Below are 22,245 nucleotides of genomic sequence, written 5' to 3'. Positions count from 1 at the left end.
ACACAATGTGTCTTCTTGATTGGACAAGGTTGTTAATGCGAGGACAAACTATTGATTTCAACTACCCTGAGACTGTAATGAAACGCAGCACAGTGTGTGTGAGACACAGCTTCCTCACATCAGCATATGCTCTTTTACTGTATGGCCTAATTTGGAGCGCTTTATATAGTGCTGTAGTAGGCTTTTTTTTTCCCAACTCTGTCTCATTCAGAATTTAATCCCCAGTGAACTGTTCTATTTTACAACATGTGCCTTTTCATATCGGCGCTTGGAACTGGAACAGACAGAATGACATCCGTAAGAAGAAATTAGCCAGAAAGAGACTCCGAGAGAGAAATTCTGTCTGTGTTTTATGACATTTAAGGTGACTCAAACCAGGTGGAATACTTTCATAGCTTTCCAGGTCACAGTGGTGAGCCAGATGGTCGCTTCAAGTTCTTCATCACCTTGACAGCTGGACCAACATTAAAAAAAAAAAGCCCACTGCTCCGAAAATTGCTGCCTAGCTAAGATTCCCACAGTTAGTTGTCTGCTTATGAAGTGATAGAATTTTTGACAGTCTTTACCAAACCTCTTTTTTTCCATTTTGATTGGTGCTAAAGGTTTCGTTATCTTCAGGGCTGCAGTTTGTGCTGTGAGAAAACAATACAATAACATTGACATCTTTTTTGTATAGCTCAAAGCGAGAAGAGTCTTGACCATTTTAAGGCTGCTGATCTTTTGTTAAATTCAATGTGCATGGGCGTCTTATGTCGGTAAAATATTTGAACAAACTCGCTGACCACTCGCAATAATTTCATCGATACAAGTCAATGGTAAATATATATTAGGGCTGTCAAACAATTAAAATATTGAATATTAATTAATCACATTGTGTTCATACTTGTAATTTACAATTCTGAGTATACGTCGCACCGGCCGAAAATGCATAATAAAGAAGGAAAAAAACATATATACGTAGCACTGGAGTATAAGTCACATTTTTGGGGGGAATTTATATGATAAAATCCAACACCAAGAATAGACATTTGAAAGGCAATTTAAATTAAATAAAAAATAATGAACTACAGGCTGAATAAGTGTACGTTATATGAGGCATAAATAACCAACTGAGAAGGTGCCTGGTATGTTAACGTAACATATTATGGTAAGAGTCATTCAAATAACTATAACGTATAGAACAGGGGTGGGCATTACGTCGATCGCGATCGACTGGTCGATCTCGGAGGGTGTGTCAGTCGATCTCAAGCCAGGCATTAAAAAATAGACATAAAAATGAGCAATCATCAATCATACCAAGACTTCACTTTCGTCAGTTGTTTGACATTCTCGGCACCCGAGGATCTTGTGAGATGACGCTGGCTGCTGCGAGCTCATATTTAAGAAAAAAATCACTAACAGGGCGGACGCAGAGAAACACATTTTATTTCTAGAGACTCCGTACCTACTGTCAAAACTCTAAAGACCGACTGCACAGTTCCTGTCTTCACCATAAAAGACCTGTTTCATCCTGCCTGTGCTAACAAAATAAGAGTCTCAGAAAGCTAGCGTGCACAAGCTAGCAAGCTACGGAGTTTGATGCCAATGTATTTCTCCCCCGCCCTCAGCGACCGCTTTCTCCCTTGCTTGCCCACCCGCACAGTCACTGACGTCACTCACCTGCTGCCAGACATTAAAGGGCCACACACATATGCTACTCTCATAACAAAGTGTTTAAAAACGAGTATGCAAGTTGGACAAATGAGATGCCAAATCCAACCACTTTCATGTGGTATTGGACAGAAAGGAGGACTTTTTTTTTCTCCTCCATTTGAAAATGCGGACGTTATCAGCACCACTGTCTAATTCCAATCAATGCAAGTCATCAGAATCAGGTAATACACCAACTTATATTCTTGTCTTCATGAAAGAAAGGAATCCATGTGTGTTAAACATGCTTGTATTATCATTAAACACCATTAACTTGTTAACAAAAATGTCTCTTTCATAAATAAATAAATATTAATTATAAATAGGAATGAGGTAGATCTCCTCGACTTGGTCAATTGAAAAGTGTGAGCGACCCTGGTATAGATCATGCTATACGTTTACCAAACAATCTGTCCCTCCTAATCGATAAATCCCATGAAATCTTATTTCTCGACGTCGCTTCTAAACAACTCTGCCAACTCCAAAGGTATGCGCCGCTTCCTTTTGTCGTTTTCTGCTGCATATTTCACTACGTCCAGCTTGTATTCTGCAGTACATGATGTTCCTTTTCGGTCCAATTTTTGTTCAGCCCTTCTCAGTTTTTATAAGTTACCGCCAACAATGAAATTATCCATTTTAATAGCTACGGCAGTAGCATACAGCAGTTAGCATTCCACGACCCACAATGCACTTCTGCCATGACCCTCCCCCACCGAATTCTTATTGGTTGACATGTGTGTGACGATTGCTGATATTTTCTTCGTCTCTTCCGCGAATGAGATAAGTAATATTATTTGATATTTTACGGTAATGTGTTTCACACGACTTATGTCAACAAACCATGATAAAAACTGCGACTTATAGTCCGAAAAAAACGGTAGATTGCTTATCTTTATTAAGTGTACTTTAGATCAGGGGTTTGTTCACCTTTTTGACCTCGGGGCCCAACTTTTCCATGACAGACAAACATTAACACTGAATTATTCATCTTACTCTTGCTTTTAATCATATTCAATAATTATTTCCAACCTACAATTTTTAACATTGTCAAATTATATGAAATTATGTGTTTATTAATTATTAGTTATTTATTATTTATTTAACCCATAAACCTTTGACTTAGGTCAAACTGTTTAGACAAACATGGACTAACCAAATATACTGCATAAGAAGGGACTCAAATACCTGACAAAAATAAATTGACATCCAATTATCCAACCATCCATTTTCTACTGCTTGTCCCTCTCTGGGTTGAGTGGTTGTATCTCAGCGGCATTCGGGTGGAAGGCACAGTACACCCTGGACAAGTCGATTATGCTGTGCTGAATAAATAAACTAAATTAATAGTGATGTTGGTTTCTAACTAAACTGTCAATAGTTGTTTCGCCACTTTAGTCATAATTTTAGCGCTTAATAAACTTTTCCACGTCTTGAGTTCCAGATTTCTTCTGTTTGAGATTTTTATTACTACCACAAGTGTTGGAAAAGTGTATTACAACTGAGTACCGGGCCCACAGAAGAGAAACACACATATTTCTGGCCTGCTCTATGGTTAAGAGACACTGCCTTAGATGATTTTCATTTGTCCACTCCATTAACATTGGAGTGGACAAATATTTTGCTTTATGCAAGTGTTTGTTTTAGCGCTGCAGCTATCGATTATTTTATTATTCAAGTAATTATGGACTAGTTTGTTAGATTAATGATGATAAATATTTGGACAAAACACTCTTAATAGCCTCATTGCATATTTTAGGGAATATAGTTGCGCCCGATTATAGCTGAGAAAGGCTCCAGCACCCCCTGAACCCTGAAGGGAATAAGTGGTAGGAAATGGATGGATGGATAGTTGAAACAAATAATAATTTTTCTGCTTGCCATAAGCTTCATTCATTTTTTGGAATAAATGCATATCCTCAAATGGCACTTTTAACATGTGTACATTAATAAAAAATTTAAAAAGAACAACACCGGTCTTGTGTGCTCTATTGCGCGTCCTTGCAGGAACTACAGTATGTCCACAATTTTAAAGTTCCGGGCACTCCAAGCGGTCCCAATTTGATCAATTTGTATTAGTTACACTCATTAGACAATTAATCAAATCAACATAATATAAATAAATACAATGTTCTAATCAATTAATCGTTACAGCCCTAGTTTATTTAATAAAATTTTTACTTTTTAAACACCTCAAAAGAAAATATACACAAACATTATTTTTCAGAAACACACAAATTATCTCTCACACAATCAAACATACTCTTTTAAACATGCCTTACCACTTCTGACAAAGGCTCACTTTAAAAATGACAAATGAAACATTTTGATGGTTGCCTCCTTTGTATTTATGAACTTATATAACTGATTATATGTATTTGTTCATGCATGCTTGTGTTTGATTTGGTATATAATAGTTTTGCAATTTAATACACCTAAGTAACCGCACCAAATTCCCATGAAACTATAACACCTACAGTACACGGTTTTCCATTTAAAATTTGGTGGTTTTTTTCCGCCTTTATTGTTTATCCTAACAATTTTGACATTCTTCCACAGTTTCCAACCTCCCGGTCCTTTGTCTACTGGGATGTCTTGTGAAATGCATGTGACTTTCCACCCTTCGGTCAGTATATATATTTTTTTGTACATTTAATTCATTTCTGGTGCAATATCTATTTAAATCAGAGGTGTTCTCTAAAGCAGCGTTTCTTAATCATAGTTCTGAGCGCCATAGAGCAGTGGTTCTCAATGTTTTTTCAGTGATGTACCCCCTGTGAACATTTTTTTAATTCAAGTACCCCCTAATCAGAGCAAAGCATTTTTGGTTGAAAAAAAGAGATAAAGAAGTAAAATACAGCACTTTTTCATCAGTTTCTGATTTATTAAATTGTATAACAGTGCATAATATTGCTTGTTGAAAAATAAACAAGTGATTCAATTATAAATAAAGATTTCTACACATAGAATTAATCATCAACTTAAAGTGCCCTCTTTGGGGATTGTAATAGAGATCCTTTTGGATTCATGAACTTAATTCTAAACATTTCTTCACAAAAAAAGAAATCTTTAACAACAAAATGTATGGCCACAAAAAAACTAGCTGTCAACACTGAATATTGCATTGTTGCATTTCTTTTCACAGTTTATGAACTTACATTCATACTGTAAATATACAGTATATATAAGGATTTTTGAATTGTTGCAATTTTTAGAATATTTTTTAAAAATCTCACTTACCCTTGGCATACCTTCAAGTACCCCCAGGGGTACGGGTACCCCCATTTGAGAACCACTGCCATAGAGTGACGCCAAAATATATCTGTTACTCAACTGTAGTCTGTACGGGCCGCCGTGGTACTCAGCTGTAATACACTTTTCCACCACTTCAAACAAACAGAAGAAGTCTGGAAGCTAAAGTCGGAAGTTTTTTAAGTGCAAAACTTATGACTTAAGTTGTTCAGCTGTATTTGCATTTGCACTTTAATTATATTGACAGTTTGGTTAATAAATATATATCCATCCATCCATTTCCATCCATTTTCTACCGCTTATTCCCTTTTTTGGGGTCGCTGGGGGTGCTGGCGCCTATCTCAGCTACAATTGGGCGGAAGGCGGTGTACACCCTGGACAAGTCGCCACCTCATCGCAGGGCCAACACACATAGACAGACAACATTCACACTCACATTCACACACTAGGGTCAATTTAGTGTTGCCAATCAACCTATCCCCAGGTGCATGTCTTTGGAAGTGGGAGGAAGCCGGAGTACCCGGAGGGAACCCACGCATTCACGGGGAGAACATGCAAACTCCACACAGAAAGATCCCGAGCCTGGATTTGAACCCAGGACTGCAGGAACTTCGTATTGTGAGGCAGACGCACTAACCCCTCTTCCACCGCGAAGCCTATAATAAATATATATATTATTGATTATTTTTGTTTATTTAAGCACAACATAATTGCATGTGCAAGTATTTACCGATTGTAGCTGAGATAGGCACCAGCGCCCCCCGCAACCCCAAAGGGGATTAAGCGGTAGGAAATGGATGGCTGGAAATATTTACCGTCAGTTATTTATGAGTCTCTTCTTTTGCACTGTATGTGGTTAGTACTTATTCTTATAATCAGTCTGATGTAAGCCTGATGTTTATGTGTTAGATCAGGGGTAGGGAACCTATGGCTCTAGAGCCAGATGTGGCTCTTTTGATGACTGCATCTGGCTCCCGGAGAAATCTGAGCTGATGTTGCTTAACACGATAAGTAATGAATAATTCCACTTATAATCACAGTGTTAAAAATAATCAATCAATCAATCAATATTTATTTATATAGCCCTAAATCACTAGTGTCTCAAAGGGCTGCACAAACCACAACACAAACCACTACGACATCCTCGGTAGAGCCCACATAAGGGCAAGGAAAACTCACCCCAGTGGGACGTCGGTGACAGTGACAATGATGACTATGAGAAACCTTGGAGAGGACCGCATATGTGGGCAACCCCCCTAGGGGGCCAAAAGCAATGGATGTCGAGCGGGTCTAACATGATACTGTGAAAGTTCAATCCCTGGTGGATCCAACACAGTAGCGAGAGTCCCATCCATAGTGGAGCCAGCAGGAAACCATCCCAAGCGGAGGCGGATCTGTAAGAAACGTACTTTATTTGTCGCCATGGAGGCAAAGATTAGTGATCTTGAAGTAGCTAAAACTCTGCCGACGGCGGATGGACGTTAGCCGCTAGGTAGCTAGCCATATCTTAAAGCACTTCTTCCTGAGGGCGTTTCGGTGTTATAGCTTTACCTTTATCTTTAGTTTTTAATCCAAAATGCGTCCGTTCTCCCTTTTCTGTCAACACAGTGTCTGCTTGTAAGTACTCCGTGATTGTGCGCTGCCATGTTCAAAATATAAAACATTCTCATGCATTTTTAATCCATCCACCCGTTTTCTACCGCACCTGTTCAAGAAGTTGCGTTAATGTTAAGAAGTTATTTATTTATTATTGGTTAGTGTGGGGCTTGCCCTCCTGGGGGTTCTTCAGACCCCCAAGCACCGACATGAGACCCTGTTTCAGGGTTACAATATTGTTTTATTTTTCAATAAGTCTCTCAGTTGCTTTCCAGCAATAGTATGTCCATCCCCAACCCAGTCTTTCCTCCTGGCTGCTGCTTATAACAGAGCGACAGGTGATTAGATAACAAGGCCCAGGTGGGCCATCTACGCACCTGTCGCTGCAGGCCCGCAGGCCACTCCCCCTCCACAGTTAGCGTCAGAATAACAATGTTATTACAAAGAATAAGACACCTATTATACTCTAGAAATGTTGGTCTTACTTAAAAATGCACTTGTTTAATTGTGTTCACTGTTAAAAAAAAATATTATATGGCTCTTATGGAAATATATTTTAAAATATTTGGCTTTTTGGCTCTCTCAGCCAAAAAGGTTCCCGACCCCTGTGTTAGATAAATAATAATTTTTGTGATTAAAACATGGTTTCCATTTGAAAAGGTTGTATGCTAAGTAGGTTAGATATAATTATTGAATATGATTAAAAAGATTAAGATTACTAATTCAGTGTTAATATTTGAGCGGGCTCAGTTCCCTCTATAGTGGAAATCGGACACCAACGTCACTAAGGTTAAGAACCCCTGTTGTAAAGTGCAGTGTTTTTTATTGGCCTGTGGCACATTGGAGCCAGAAAATAGAATGATAAAAAAAACATTGCAAACATTTGATTAACTTGTTTTTTCTGCCTTTTTACAAACATTTAAAAAATATATGAATAAATAGACCTACCGCATCTTTCATTTCAGCATGCAGGTTTTTACTCCCCTAAATAGATTGTCATAACTTTTTCTTATTGGCCAAATCATCACCAAAAGGAAGCTTTGATATAAAGTTGTTGTTGCTTGACCCTTCAGATCAATGAGGAGGTGGAAGGAGAGGTCCAGTTTTCATCAGCAACCGATTACTTTTCTGTGCCTGTCAGATGCACCATAAAGAGATGTGACGTAGGTACAGAAATCTATGTAACCAATGAGCACCCAAGTAATTGTTGGTTATTGCATTCAAAATAAATATCATGAAGAACTACAACAATCTTATGTATTTTTCATGTACAAACCCCGTTTCCATATGAGTTGGGAAATTGTGTTAGATGTAAATATAAACGGAATACAATGATTTGCACATCCTTTTAAACCCATATTCATTTGAATGCACTACAAAGACAAGATATTTGATGTTCAAACTCATAATTGTTTTTATTTTTTTGCAAATAATTTAGAATTTCATGGCTGCAACACGTGCCAAAGTAGTTGGGAAAGGGCATGTTCACCACTGTGTTACATCACCTTTTCTTTTAACAACACTCAATAAACGTTTGGGAACTGAGGAAACTAATTGTTGAAGCTTTGAAAGTGGAATTGTTTCTCATTCTTGTTTTATGTAGAGCTTCAGTCGTTCAACAGTTCGGTGTCTCCGCTGTCGTATTTTACGCTTCATAATGCTCTACATATTTTTGATGGGAGACAGGTCTGGACTGCAGGGGGGCCAGGAAAGTACCCGCACTCTTTTTTTACAAAGTCACGGTGTTGTAACACGTGCTGAATGTGGCTTGGCATTGGCTTGCTGAAATAAGCAGGGGCGTCCATGAAAAAGACGGCTCTTAAAAGGCAGCATATGTTGTTCCAAAACATGTATGTACCTTTCAGCATTAATGGTGCCTTCACAGATGTGTAAGTTACCCATGCCTTGGGCACTAATGCACCCCCATACCATCACAGATGCTGGCTTTTGAACTTTGCGTCGATAACAGTCTGGATGGTTCGCTTCCACTTTGGTCCGAATGACACGATGTCGAATATTTCCAAAAACAATTTGAATTGTGGACTCGTCGGACCACAGAACACGTTTCCACTTTGCATTAGTTCATCTTAGATGATCTCAGGCCCAGAGAAGCCGGCGGCGTTTCTGGATGTTGTTGATAAATGGCTTTCGCTTTGCATAGTAGACCTTTAACTTGCGCTTACAGATGTAGCAACACACTGTATTTAGTGACAGTGGTTTTCTGAAGTGTTCCTGAGCCCATGTGGTGATATCCTTTAGAGATTGATGTCGGTTTTTGATACAGTGCCGTCTGAGGGATCGAAGGCCAGGGTCATTCAATGTTGGTTTCCGGCCATTCCGCTTACGTGGAGTGATTTCTCCAGATTCTCTGAACCTTTTGATGATAATATGGGCCGTAGATGTTGAAATCCCCAAATGTCTATTTTATAATTACATCTAACACAATTTCCCAACTCATATGGAAACGGGGTTCGCAATTATTCTTACTTTGGCACTATATTCTCTTTTATAGCTGGAGGTCGACAGCCAGTTTATAGACTTTGGTTTGCATGTTGTGGGCCAGACTGTTTTACGCACCATCACCTTGACCAACAAGGGTGCGCTGGCAACATACTTCTGTCTGGACATCACAATGCCTGTTACAGAAACTCACCAGGTCCAGATGCCATCCCAGGTCTCTGCCAGCACATGCCAGGTATGTTATATGGCCCTAGGAAAAAACATTTGATTGAACATACATAATATTTATTGATTGGGCAGTTTACTGTTATGTTGGTTGGTGTAAGAAATAGTGTGTGTAAAAATACCAACAATGCGCTTGACAGGACAATTTTACTCAGCCTGTTACAAGTATTACTACATGTGACGATGTGACCAAGAGCGCTACATCCATGGCTACCAGAGAGCTACAACAAACGGATCATGTTTCGGAAATGTCCACGGTATCCCAGAAATGCCAACAAGGTAAATGTGCTGCAATCTTGCATATTAATCAAGTTTATTGTGATAATAAAATGTGTGCTTTTTGGTTGTTGTTGAAAAAACACTATCATGCATTGAAAGTTCTATTGACAAACTTGTCTTACGGTTCCAGAAAATACACCTGATCACATACATTAAAAAAAATCAACATTTGCAATTTTCCAAACTATTGGGATTTAAAAATATATATATTTAGTTAGTAAATGTTTAATGAGATGGAATAATCTTGTACTAAATGCACTAAATCAGTGGTGTCCAACTGATTTTTATCGTGAGCCACATCGCAGTCACTGAAGCCCTCAGAGGGCCCCTTAGCACTCTAACACAATGCAACCGTTTAACCATCCAAATGTCAATCAATCAATCAATCAATGTTTATTTATATATCCCTAAATCACAAGTGCCTCAAAGGGCTGCACAAACCCCAACAACATCCTCGGTAGGGCCCACATAAGGGCAAGGAAAAACTCACCCCAGTGGGACGTCGACTATGATTACGATGCAGCTTATGTTACGATGCTTTCCTTTGGATTCCAACCTGAATCAACAGTGTCTCTTCTGTCTGTACCAAAGTGGTGCACTTAATTTCTATCAGTTTTACAAAATTACCATGATTCAGTGTGCCTTGTTGTTCTAAACACTTTAATGCAGGGGTCAACAACTTTTACCACTCAAAGAGCCGTTTTGTCCCATTTCACAAAATAAAGAAAACAATGGGAGCCACAAGACTCTTTTGAAATTTAAAATGAAATAACACAGCGTACAAAGTTTTTTTTTTTGCTTTGTGCTATGTATTAACCAGGGGTCTCAGCCATACCTTAATATAAAAATGTAATATTAGTGCGGCCCACGAGTTTTATTTGAATGTCGCTTGACAACATCACATTTGCCAACCATCTCAATTCTTCCGGGAGACTACCGAGTTTCAGAGCAACCATTCTCTCGACTGTCTACTGGTTTTCACCCAATCAACAATAATAAGGGCCTGCTATGATGACAATGCGTTTAGCGCTCCCTACAACCGTGACAAAAAGTTTACCAGCCCATTATGCTGATGACACCCAACTCTACATGCCCCTATAGCTGACCAACACGCCGGATTGTAGTCAGCTGGATGCGTGTCTTAATGAAATTAAACAATGGATGTCTGCTAACTTTTTGCAACTCAACGCCAAAAAAACGGAAATGCTGATTATCGGTCCTGCTAGACACCGACCTCTATTTAATAATACAACTCTAACATTTGACAACCAAACAACTAAACAAGGCGACACGGTGAAGAATCTGGGTGTTATCTTCGACCCAACTCTCTCCTTTGAGGCACACATTAAAAGCGTTACTAAAACGGCCTTCTTTCATCTCCGTAATATCGCTAAAATTCGCTCCATTTTGTCCACTAAAGACGCTGAGATCATTATCCATGCGTTTGTTACGTCTCGTCTCGATTACTGTGACGTATTATTTTCGGGTCTCCCCATGTCTAGCATTAAAAGATTACAGTTGGTACAAAATGCGGCGGGTAGACTTTTGACAAGAACAAGAAAGTTTGATCACATTTCGCCTGTACTGGCTCACCTGCACTGGCTTCCTGTGCACTTAAGATGTGACTTTAAGGTTTTACTACTTACGTATAAAATACTACACGGTCTAGCTCCATCCTATCTTGCTGATTGTATTGTACCATATGTCCCGGCAAGAAATCTGCGTTCAAAGGACTCCGGCTTATTAGTGATTCCCAAAGCCCAAAAAAAGTCTGCGGGCCATAGAGCGTTTTCATTTCGGGCTCCAGTACTCTGGAATGCCCTCCCGGTAAAAGTTTGAGATGCCACCACAGTAGAAGCATTTAAGTCTCACCTTAAAATTCATTTGTATACTCTAGCCTTTAAATAGACTCCCTTTTTAGACCAGTTGATCTGCCGTTTCTTTTCTTTTTCTCCTATGTCCCACTCTCCCTTGTGGAGGGGGTCCGGTCCGATCCGGTGGCCATGTACTGCTTGCCTGTGTATCGGCTGGGGACACCTCTGCGCTGCTGATCCGCCTCCGCTTGGGATGGTTTCCTGCTGGCTCCGCTGTGAACGGGACTCTCGCTGCTGTGTTGGATCCGCTTTGGACTGGACTCTCGCGACTGTGTTGGATCCATTATGGATTGAACTTTCACAGTATCATGTTAGACCCGCTCGACATCCATTGCTTTCCTCCTCTCCAAGTTTCTCATAGTCATCATTGTCACCGACGTCCCACTGGGTGTGAGTTTTCCTTGCCCTTATGTGGGCCTACCGAGGATGTCGTAGTGGTTTGTGCAGCCCTTTGAGACACTAGTGTTTAGGGCTATATAAGTAAACATTGATTGATGATTGATTGATTCACATGTTGTATGAGTCTTCTGCAGACACATATAAGCGACTCCAAGGCATACTTGTGGGTTCACAATGTGGCGCATATTAGTAAGAGTGTTAAAGTTGTTTATATCACAACCCTCAGTGTAACCTGTATGGCTGTTGAACAAGTATGCCTTGCAGTCGCTTGCGCGTTGAGTCAGCAGTTGCACACTAGATGTGGCCGGTCGGCACTCAGATGCGACGACATGGTCGAAAGGACGTTTAAAGCATTGCCATCACGGCACGCCCTCAATATTGTTGTCCGGGTAAAAAATCTGAGAATGTTATTTTAGGGAGATTTCTGGGATAGGCACTGAAATCCGGGAAAACTCCCGGGAAAATGGGGGGGTCGGCAAGTATGCAGCTGAGCCACATCAGAGAGATACTAGAGCCGCATGCGGCCCTGGAGCCGCGGATTGCCGACCCCTGCTTTAACCTTTGTCTTGTGTTAGGGTCGGCACCGACCCGTTTTAGTTTTTAAATGCATATAAGAACCACATAAATTAATTTTTATGCATCAAGGCTTTTTGACTTTGTCAGGAACCTCTATTTAAACAAAATAAAACTTGTTTTTTTTGGTTCACTAAATTATAAAATGCTCTGGTTGAAATTATGACCTTGGTGTTGTTAGGGTCGGTTTCGACCCAGTTATAAAAATAAGACTATAAAGCAATAAGTAGAGCCAAAACTGAACACACTGACGGCCAGCTCCTCTCCCAATCATGTGAGCTTTAGTGGATTCTCATTTTACCTTGTTATCCAGTACAAAAACAGACAAAATTGATGTGGTTCTTTTATCAATCAATCAATCAGTGTTTATTTATATAGCCCCAAATCACAAATGTCTCAAAGGACTGCACAAATCATTATGACTACAACATCCTCGGAAGAACCCACAAAAGGGCAAGGAAAACTCACACCCAGTGGGCAGGGAAAATTCACATCCAGTGGGAAGCCTGTGACAATGCTGACTATGAGAAACCTTGGAGAGGACCTCAGATGTGGGCAACCCCCCCCTCTCTAGGGGACCGAAAGCAATGGATGTCGAGCGGGTCTAACATGATACTGTGAAAGTTCAATCCATAGTGGCTCCAACACAGCCGCGAGAGTTCAGTTCAAGCGGATCCAAGACAGCAGCGAGAGTCCCGTCCACAGGAAACCATCTCAAGCGGGTCAGCAGCGTAGAGATGTCCCCAACCGATACAGGCGAACGGTCCATCCTGGGTCCCGATGAGCGGTCCATCCTGGGTCTCGACTCTGGACAGCCAGTACTTCATCCATGGTCATCGGACCGGACCCCCTCCACAAGGGAGGGGGGGACATAGGAGAAAGAAAAGAAGCGGCAGATCAACTGGTCTAAAAAGGAGGTCTATTTAAAGGCTCGAGTATACAGATGCATTTAAAAACTAAAATGTCCAGACATTTGAGGTCAATTCAGTATAGAGTTTTTACTATGTTAAAATTATTAAAATGACAAAATAAATAAAACAAATTTATTTAAGAGATGTGTTCTAATACCCCTCAGTAATGGTCAGGTAACACAACAACCTTTTTTTTATTTATACGATTCTCTTGAGGTTCGTTTTACCATTTTTTTCAATTGAAATCGAGGGGTGTACTGACAAATAAAAGGCCCAATGGCCCACACCAAAAATATTAAAACCAATATTTTCATGGATAAGGAAACCTAACGAGGTAACATAGAGATGAGAAACACATTTGTTGATAGATAATTGTTTTTAGTGTACTTTACAGCTGATTTAAGACATGGGTCAAAACCGACCTGTTAACATAAGAGATGGTAACAGAAAGTTAACACAAGAGGAAGGGTAAGTAAACACTGATAGAAACGGAACGAGGCTTCACCTTGCTGTCACAGCTAATAAGATGGTGGCCTTGTCTCTCAATTGGTGTGTCAGATCTCCCCATCGCTGCATTCAGCATTTTTTTCCCACCGATGCTTTGATAAGCTCTCACTCACTGCTCCTAGCTTTAACAAAGTCTCCTATGAACTTGCTCTTTTTCTGTTCCTTACTTTCTGCCTTGCCAAAACCTTCATACTGCAACTATAAAGAAACCTACGTAATATGGTGACCTCATCAAGCATGTTTAGGGCTCTCAACACCAAAAATGCTAACAACATTGTATGTTTTGGTAGAGCGAAGAGATACTGAGACGTGTGTGTCCTCCAGCGTGGATGCGCCCATCGAAGAGGATCCTTCTGATTGCTGTGACATAACTATAGGGAATGTAAGTATTGTGCAGGGTCAACATTTGCATCATATACTGTATAATGTATATAACACATTCTCTTATGTCAGTGTGTACAAAGTGTGGCCAGGAGAGCATTATAATTGTTTATCGGCACTTGGCATTTTCTAAAAATACAATTCATTATTAATAGGGCTGTCAAAGATTAAGCGAAAATAACGCTGTAGGGCAGGGGTCGGGAACCTTTTTGGCTGAGAGAGCCATACAAGCCAAACATTTTAAAAAGTATTTCCGTGAGAGCCATATAATATTTATTTAAGACTAAACACAACTAAATGTGTGCATTTTTAGGTAAAACCAACATTTTTAGTGTATAATAAGTCTCTTATTCTTTTTAATAACACTGTTATTCTGAAGCGAATCAACAATACATAAAATACTTCTTACCATTAATGTGACTTCTTAAACAGGTGCGGTAGAAACCAGATGGATGGATTAAAATGCATGAGAATGTTTTATATTTTGAATGTTATTTTTGACACTATGACTACCAGTGGCTTATCGTGTTAAGCCATGGGTGTCAAATTTGGCCCGCCGTGTAATTTCATTTGGCCCTTGAGGCAATATTAAATTAACATTAGAGCTGGCACGCGGGTATTATACAGTGGCAGTGCCGCTGTATCACCGTATTCAACGCTAATTTTCATACTTGCCAACCCTCCCGATTTTTCCAGGAGAATCCCGAATTTCAGTGACCATTCTCCCGAATTTCCACACGGACAACAATATTGGGGGCGTGCCTTAAAGGTACTGCTTTTAGCATCCTCTACAACCTGTCGTCACGTCCGCTTTTCCTCCATACAAACAGGGAGCCGGCCCAGTCACGTAGTATATGCGACTTCTACATACACACAAGTGAATGCAAGGCATACTTGGTCAACAGCCATGCAGGTCACACTGAGGGTGGCCGTATAAACAACTTTTAACACTGTTACACCACACTGTGAACCCACACCAAACAAGAATGACAAACACATTTTGGGAGAACATCCACACCGTAACACAACATAAACACAACAGAACAAATACCCAGACACCCTTGCTGCACTAACTCTTCCGGGACGCTACTATATACACCCCCGCTACCAACAAAACTTGATTTTGCATGTCTCTATAAAGTTATATAAGTCTCGCTTGTTCAATATTCAATGCAAAACTTGTTTGGGTCCCTATTAAAATGTTAAGTTGTTCAACTTTGGCCCGCGGCTTTGTTCAGTTTAAAATTTTGGCCCACTCTGTATTTGAGTTTGACACCACTGTGTTAAGCAATGTCAGCTAAGATTTATCTGAGAGCCAGATGCAGTTATCAAAAGAGCCACATCTGGCTCTAGAGCCACAGGTTCCCTACCCCTGCTGTAGGGGTTGTCCTCCAATGGGTTCTTCAGACTGCCAGGAATTCAGGATATAACACTGTTTTATTTTACTTAATGGTGCAAAGTCGTTTGCTTTTCAGCACAATGTCTTTTCTGCGTCCGTGTCTCTCAGCAGCACCGCCAACTCCATCCCCTCGTTTCCTCACGGTTGCTGCTAATAAAGGCGACAGGTGATTAGATAACAAGGCCCACCTGGGCCATCCAGGGCAGCGGTTCTCAACCTTTTTCAGTGATGTACCCCCTGTGAATTTTTTTTTTAATTCAAGTACCCCCTAATCAGGGCAAAGCATTTTTTGTTGAAAAAAATAGATAAAGAAGTAAAATACAGTACTATGTCATCAGTTTCTGATTTATTACATTGCATAACAGTGCAAAATATTGCTCATTTGTAGTGGTCTTTTTTGAATTATTTGGAAAAAAATATATAAAAATAACTAAAAACTAGTTGAAAAAAAATCAAGTGACTCAATTATAAATCAACATTTCTACACATAGAAGTAATCATCAACTTAAAGTGCCCATCTGGATTCATAAACTTAATTCTAAACATTTCTTCACAAAAAAAGAAATCTTTAACATCAATATTTATGGAACATGTTCACAAAAAATCTAGCTGTCAACACTGAATATTGCATTGTTGCATTTCTTTCCACAGTTTATGAACTTACATTCATATTTTGTTGAAGTATTACTCAATAAATATATTTGTAAAGGATTTTTAAATTGTTGCTATTTTTAGAATATTTCAAAAAAATCTCACGTACCCCCATTTGAGAACCACTGATCTCGGGCACCTGTCGCTTTCTTTGAGGCCGGTAATGACACACCCTGTTCCGCGGCAGGCCCGCAGGCCACGCTCCCCTCCACCAACGCGTTATCTAAAAATTTCAATAAAGGCACTAATTTTATGACATGAAGTGAATTGTATTTATACATCACATTTTTCCCGGGACTCAAAGCCATACATAGGGGAACCCATGATCTACTTTTTTAAGTTACATTTAAACCAGTGTGGGTAGCACTGGGAGCAAGTGGCTAAAGTGTCACAACACCTGTGACTGAGGGAGTCAAACCAGGAACCCTCAAATTGCTGGCATGGCAGTTCTACCAACTGAGTTATGCTGCCCCACACAATTGTGTAGATCTTACAGTATAATGATGTTGTGTTTGAATATTGTTGCATAAAAAGACATGCAGTACATTTGCAGGGTATATTAAGAGCATGCCGTTAAACATTCACGCCATTAGTGAAGTGAAGTGAATTATATTTATATGGCGCTTTTTTCTCTAGTGACTCAAAGCGCTTTAGATAGTGAAACCCAATATCTAAGTTACATTTAAACCAGTGTGGGTGGCACTGGGAGCAGGTGGGTAAAGTGTCTTGCCCAAGGACACAACAGCAGTGACTAGAATGGCGGAAGCGGGGCTCAAACCTGCAACCCTCAAGTTGCTGGCACGGCCGCTCTACCAACTGAGCTATACCGCCCCCCATTAGATAACAAAAGTATGCAATATTTGATTCATTATAAAGGGATCATCCTCCCAGGACTATGTATTATGTTCGTATATGCATGCTTAACGTGCTTGTGGCATATGTAGGACATTCTTAAGTTGGTGAAGGATCATTACGTCTCACTAGCGGGGGGCTAATGGTGCATTGCCTCTCCTTCTGCATCTCTTATGACTGTGTGTGCTCGCATCCCAGCCCTTTCATCATTGTCATTTTGACGGGTACTTTCACAAGGTCTGGTAAAAGGCCGTGCTGTTTAATAGCCACATAATGGGAAACTTGATCGTTGTGAGAATGGCGCACTCGGTCTATGTCATTTTTTTCTCATCACCGTCATGCTTTGTCGGTGTCAGATTGGGTTCCATATAAAGGTCCTCAGATGAGTAATTTCATGTGGAAGGTAAGTGTTGTGTTTGCTGTATGTGCCATTGTGTATTTTCTTCTACAAACCCCGTTTCCATATGAGTTGGTGCCAAAGTAGTTGGGAAAGGGCATGTTCACCACCGTATGTACCTTTCAGCATTAATGGTGCCTTCACAGATGTGTAAGTTACCCATGCCTTGAGCACTAATGCACCCCCATACCATTACAGATGCTGGCTTTTGAACTTTGCGTCGATAAGAGTCTGGATGGTTCGCTTCCCCTAATATTAAATATTTCCTAAAACAATTTGAAATGTGGACTCGTCAGACCACAGAACACTTTTCCACTTTGCATCTGTCCATCTTAGATGATCTCAGGCCCAGAGATGCCAGCGGCGTTTCTGGATGTTGTTGATAAATGGCTTTCGCTTTGCATAGTAGAGCTTTAACTTGCACTTACAGATGTAGCGACAAACTGTATTTAGTGACAGTGGTTTTCTGAAGTGTTCCTGAGCCCATGGGGTGATATCCTTTAGAGATTGATGTCGGTTTTTGATACAGTGCCGTCCGAGGGATAGAAGGTCACGGTCGTTCAATGTTGGTTTTTGGCCATACCGCTTACATGGAGTGATTTCTCCAGATTCTCTGAACCTTTTGATGGTATTATGGACCGTAGATGTTGAAATCCCTAAGTTTCTTGCAATTGCACTTTGAGAAACGTTGTTCTTAAACTGTTTGACTATTTGCTCACGCAGTTGTGGACAAAGTGGTGTACCACGCCCCATCCTTTCTTTTGAAAGACTGAGCATTTTTTGGTAAGCTGTTGTTATACCCAATCATGACACCCACCTGTTCCCAATTAGCCTGCACACCTGTGGGATGTTCCAAATAAGTGTTTGATGAGCATTCCTTTACACTTTATCAGTGTTTATTGCCACCTTTCCCAACTTATTTTTCACATGTTGCTGGCATCAAATTCTAAAGTTATCAATCAATCAATCAATGTTTATTTATATAGCCCCAAATCACAAATGTCTCAAAGGACTGCACAAATCATTACGACTACAACATCCTCGGAAGAACCCACAAAAGGGCAAGGAAAACTCACACCCAGTGGGCAGGGAGAATTCACATTCAGTGGGACGCCAGCGACAATGCTGACTATGAGAAACCTTGGAGAGGACCTCAGATGTGGGCAACCCCCCCCCTCTAGGGGACCGAAAGCAATGGATGTCGAGCGGGTCTAACATGATACTGTGAAAGTTCAATCCATAGTGGCTCCAAGACAGCAGTGAGAGTCCCGTCCACAGGAAACCATCTCAAGCGGATCAGCAGCGTAGAGATGTCCCCAACCGATACAGGCGAGCGGTCCATCCTGGGTCCCGACGAGCGGTCCATCCTGGGTCTCGACTCTGGACAGCCAGTACTTCATCCATGGTCATCGGACCGGACCCCCTCCACAAGGGAGGGGGGGACATAGGAGAAAGAAAAGAAGCGGCAGATCAACTGGTCTAAAAAGGAGGTCTATTTAAAGGCTAGAGTATACAGATGAGTTTTAAGATGAGACTTAAATGCTTCTACTGAGGTAGCATCTCGAACTGTTACCGGGAGGGCATTCCAGAGTACTGGAGCCCGAACGGAAAACGCTCTATAGCCCGCAGACTTTTTTTGAGCTCTAGGAATCACTAATAAGCCGGAGTCTTTTGAACGCAGATTTCTTGCCGGGACATACGGTACAATACAATCGGCAAGATAGGCTGGAGCTAGACCGTGTAGTATTTTATACGTAAGTAGTAAAACCTTAAAGTCACATCTTAAGTGCACAGGAAGCCAGTGCAGGTGAGCCAGTACAGGCGTAATATGATCAAACTTTCTTGTTCTTGTCAAAAGTCTAGCAGCCGCATTTTGTACCAACTGTAATCTTTTAATGCTAGACATTGGGAGACCCGAAAATAATACGTTACAGTAATCGAGACGAGACGTAACAAACGCATGGATAATGATCTCGGCGTCTTTAGTGGACAAAATGGAGCGAATTTTAGCGATATTACGGAGATGAAAGAAGGCCGTTTTAGTAACGCTTTTAATGTGTGACTCAAAGGAGAGAGTTGGGTCGAAGATAATACCCAGATTTTTTACAGAGTCACCTTGTTTTATTATTTGGTTGTCAAATGTTAAAGTTGTATTATTAAATAGAGGTCGGTGTCTAGCAGGACCGATAATCAGCATTTCCGTTTTTTTGGCATTAAGTTGCAAAAAGTTAGCGGACATCCATTGTTTAATTTCATTAAGACACGCTTCCAACTGACTACAGTCCGGCGTGTTGGTCAGCTTTAGGGGCATGTAAAGTTGGGTGTCATCAGCATAACAGTGAAAGCTAATACCGTATTTGCGTATGACGTCACCTAGCGGCAGCATGTAGATGCTGAAGAGTACAGGGCCAAGGACCGAACCCTGGGGAACTCCACACGTTACCTTAACATAGTCCGAGGTCACACTGTTATAGGAGACGCACTGCATCCTATCAGTAAGATAAGAGTTAAACCATGACAGGGCTGAGTCTGAAATACCAATTCGTATTTTGATACGCTCTAATAAAATATTATGATCGACGGTATCGAAAGCAGCGCTAAGATCGAGGAGCAGCAACATAGATGACGCATCAGAGTCCATCGTTAGCAATAGATCATTAGTCAGTTTTGCGAGGGCTGTCTCAGTCGAGTGATTTGCCCTGAAACCGGATTGAAAGGTTTCACATAGATTGTTAAACGCTAAGTGCTCATTTAGCTGCTCTGCAACAATTTTTTCGAGGATTTTCGAAATAAAGGGAAGGTGAGACACCGGTCGGTAGTTTACCATGAGGTCTGGATCGAGGTTAGGTCTTTTAAGGAGAGGATGAATAACCGCTTTTTTGAATGCAACGGGAACAGTGCCCGAGGAAAGTGATAAGTTTATAATATTTAGCACTGATGGACCTAATAATACAAAAAGCTCCTTGATAAGTTTCCCAGGAAGTGGGTCAAGTAAACATGTTGTTTGTTTTATTCCATTTACACGTTGTGACAATCCTTCTAATGTTATTTCATCAAAACGAGAGAAACTATTTTGGATATTTGCAGTATCCGCCGTATATACAATCGTATCTGTGTTACTATAACCCCGTTGTAGCTGGGACGCATTGTCTGTAATCTCCTTTCTAATAAGTTCAATTTTCTTATTAAAGAACTTCATAAAGTCATCTGCCGAATGGGTGGAGCTACTGGAAGGAGTCCCTTGTTGGGTTAGCGATGCTACTGTACTAAACAAAAATTTTGGATCGTTTTTATTAATGCGGATGAGATTTGAGTAATAATTAGTTTTAGCTAAGGTAAGCATGTGTTTATAAGTTATTAAACTATCACTCCATGCTTGATGGTGCACCTCAAGTTTAGTCGTGCGCCATTTGCGTTCCAGCTTTCTACATAATAATTTCTGAGCTCTAGTTTCTTCAGTAAACCATGGCGTACGCCTTTTTGGAGCCTTTTTTAACTTCAGCGGTGCTATACTATCAATGGTTTCGCTCAGGGCGTTGTTAAAGTTGTTAGTGAGGTTATCAATAGACCCCACATACTTTGGGAACGGTGCCATTACCGAGGGCAGTAGGTCCGCAAGAGTCGTCGTTGTGGCAGCATTAAGGTTGCGGCTGCTATAGCAGTTATTATTATTATTAGCTTGCCGAACATGAGTCTGAACTTCGAATTTTATAAGGTAATGATCGGACATTACTTTAGTATACGGGAGTATCATAACTTTGGAGACGGTGATACCTCTGACAAGCACTAGGTCTATCGTATTACCGCTGCGATGCGTCGGTTCATTTATTATTTGTGTAAGACCACAGCTATCAATTATAGTCTGGAGCGCCACGCACGGTGGGTCCAATGGGGTATTCATATGGATATTAAAGTCCCCCATTATAATTATATTATCGGCGTGCGTCACTAGATCAGCAACAAACTCTGAGAATTCACTAATAAAGTCCGAATAGGGCCCTGGGGGGCGGTAGATAACGGCCAGGCACAGAGGCAGAGGTGTGGCAGACTTCATAGAAAGCACCTCAAACGATTTATATTTATTATTTAAGTTAGGACTAAAGTTAAAGTTTTCGTTGTATATTAGTTAATGATTATTTGCAAAAAAAAAAAAATGTTTATCAGTTTGAACATCAAATATGTTGTCTTTGTAGCATATTCAACTGAATATGGGTTGAAAATTATTTGCAAATCATTGTATTCCGTTTGTATTTACATCTAACACAATTTCCCAACTCATATGGAAACGGAGTTTGTATATTTTGTATTTCACTCCCAATCCCCCTATTGTAGAATTGATCATTAAATTTGTCGCCTGCTGCAGGTGAGAGAAGGGGAGATTGGACCTTTTGAAAGCGTCAAACTGGAGCTAATATTCTCACCGACGGTTCCTGGAGAAGTCCAACTGGACCTGAACATGAAGTTTTCAGATCCGACCAGCAACCCAGTAAGAAAAAAGGATGTTCACTAACAGCATAATTTGTCTTAAATTATGGTTGTCAAACTTTGGCCCGTGGGCCAAATTTGGCCCTTGAGGCAATATCAAAGTAACATTAGAGCTGGCCCGCCGGTATTATACTGCGGCAGTAACACCGCATTCACCGCTAATACTCATACTAGCGGGGGAAACCGTTCTCTGGAATTTCTCCTGATTTCCATCCGGACAACAATATTAATATCCTTTACTATTTTTTTAAAGACGTACGTTTTTTCAAATAGAATCTTCATTATTAAAATTTTCCTCAGGGGGGTTGATGCACTAAT

General features: G+C 40.5%; 1 protein-coding gene across 1 annotated transcript in view; it reads left to right on the top strand.

The window, feature by feature from the left end:
- The window catches only part of cfap74 (cilia and flagella associated protein 74), a 153,761-nt gene that overhangs the window by 47,416 nt on the left and 84,100 nt on the right, over positions 1-22,245 (top strand). Inside the window, exons 15-20 of the mRNA XM_061904796.1 lie at positions 4,246-4,312; positions 7,608-7,697; positions 9,047-9,229; positions 9,360-9,498; positions 14,053-14,144; positions 21,806-21,928. Of these exons, the coding sequence (XP_061760780.1) occupies positions 4,246-4,312; positions 7,608-7,697; positions 9,047-9,229; positions 9,360-9,498; positions 14,053-14,144; positions 21,806-21,928 (694 nt within the window). The remainder of the gene's footprint in view (positions 1-4,245; positions 4,313-7,607; positions 7,698-9,046; positions 9,230-9,359; positions 9,499-14,052; positions 14,145-21,805; positions 21,929-22,245) is intronic.

The sequence above is a fragment of the Nerophis ophidion genome, linkage group LG06 (genome assembly GCF_033978795.1).
Source record: "Nerophis ophidion isolate RoL-2023_Sa linkage group LG06, RoL_Noph_v1.0, whole genome shotgun sequence".
Lineage (NCBI taxonomy): Eukaryota > Metazoa > Chordata > Actinopteri > Syngnathiformes > Syngnathidae > Nerophis > Nerophis ophidion.
Note: the sequence above shows the minus strand (reverse complement) of the source record. Positions and strands in the feature narration are given on the sequence as shown.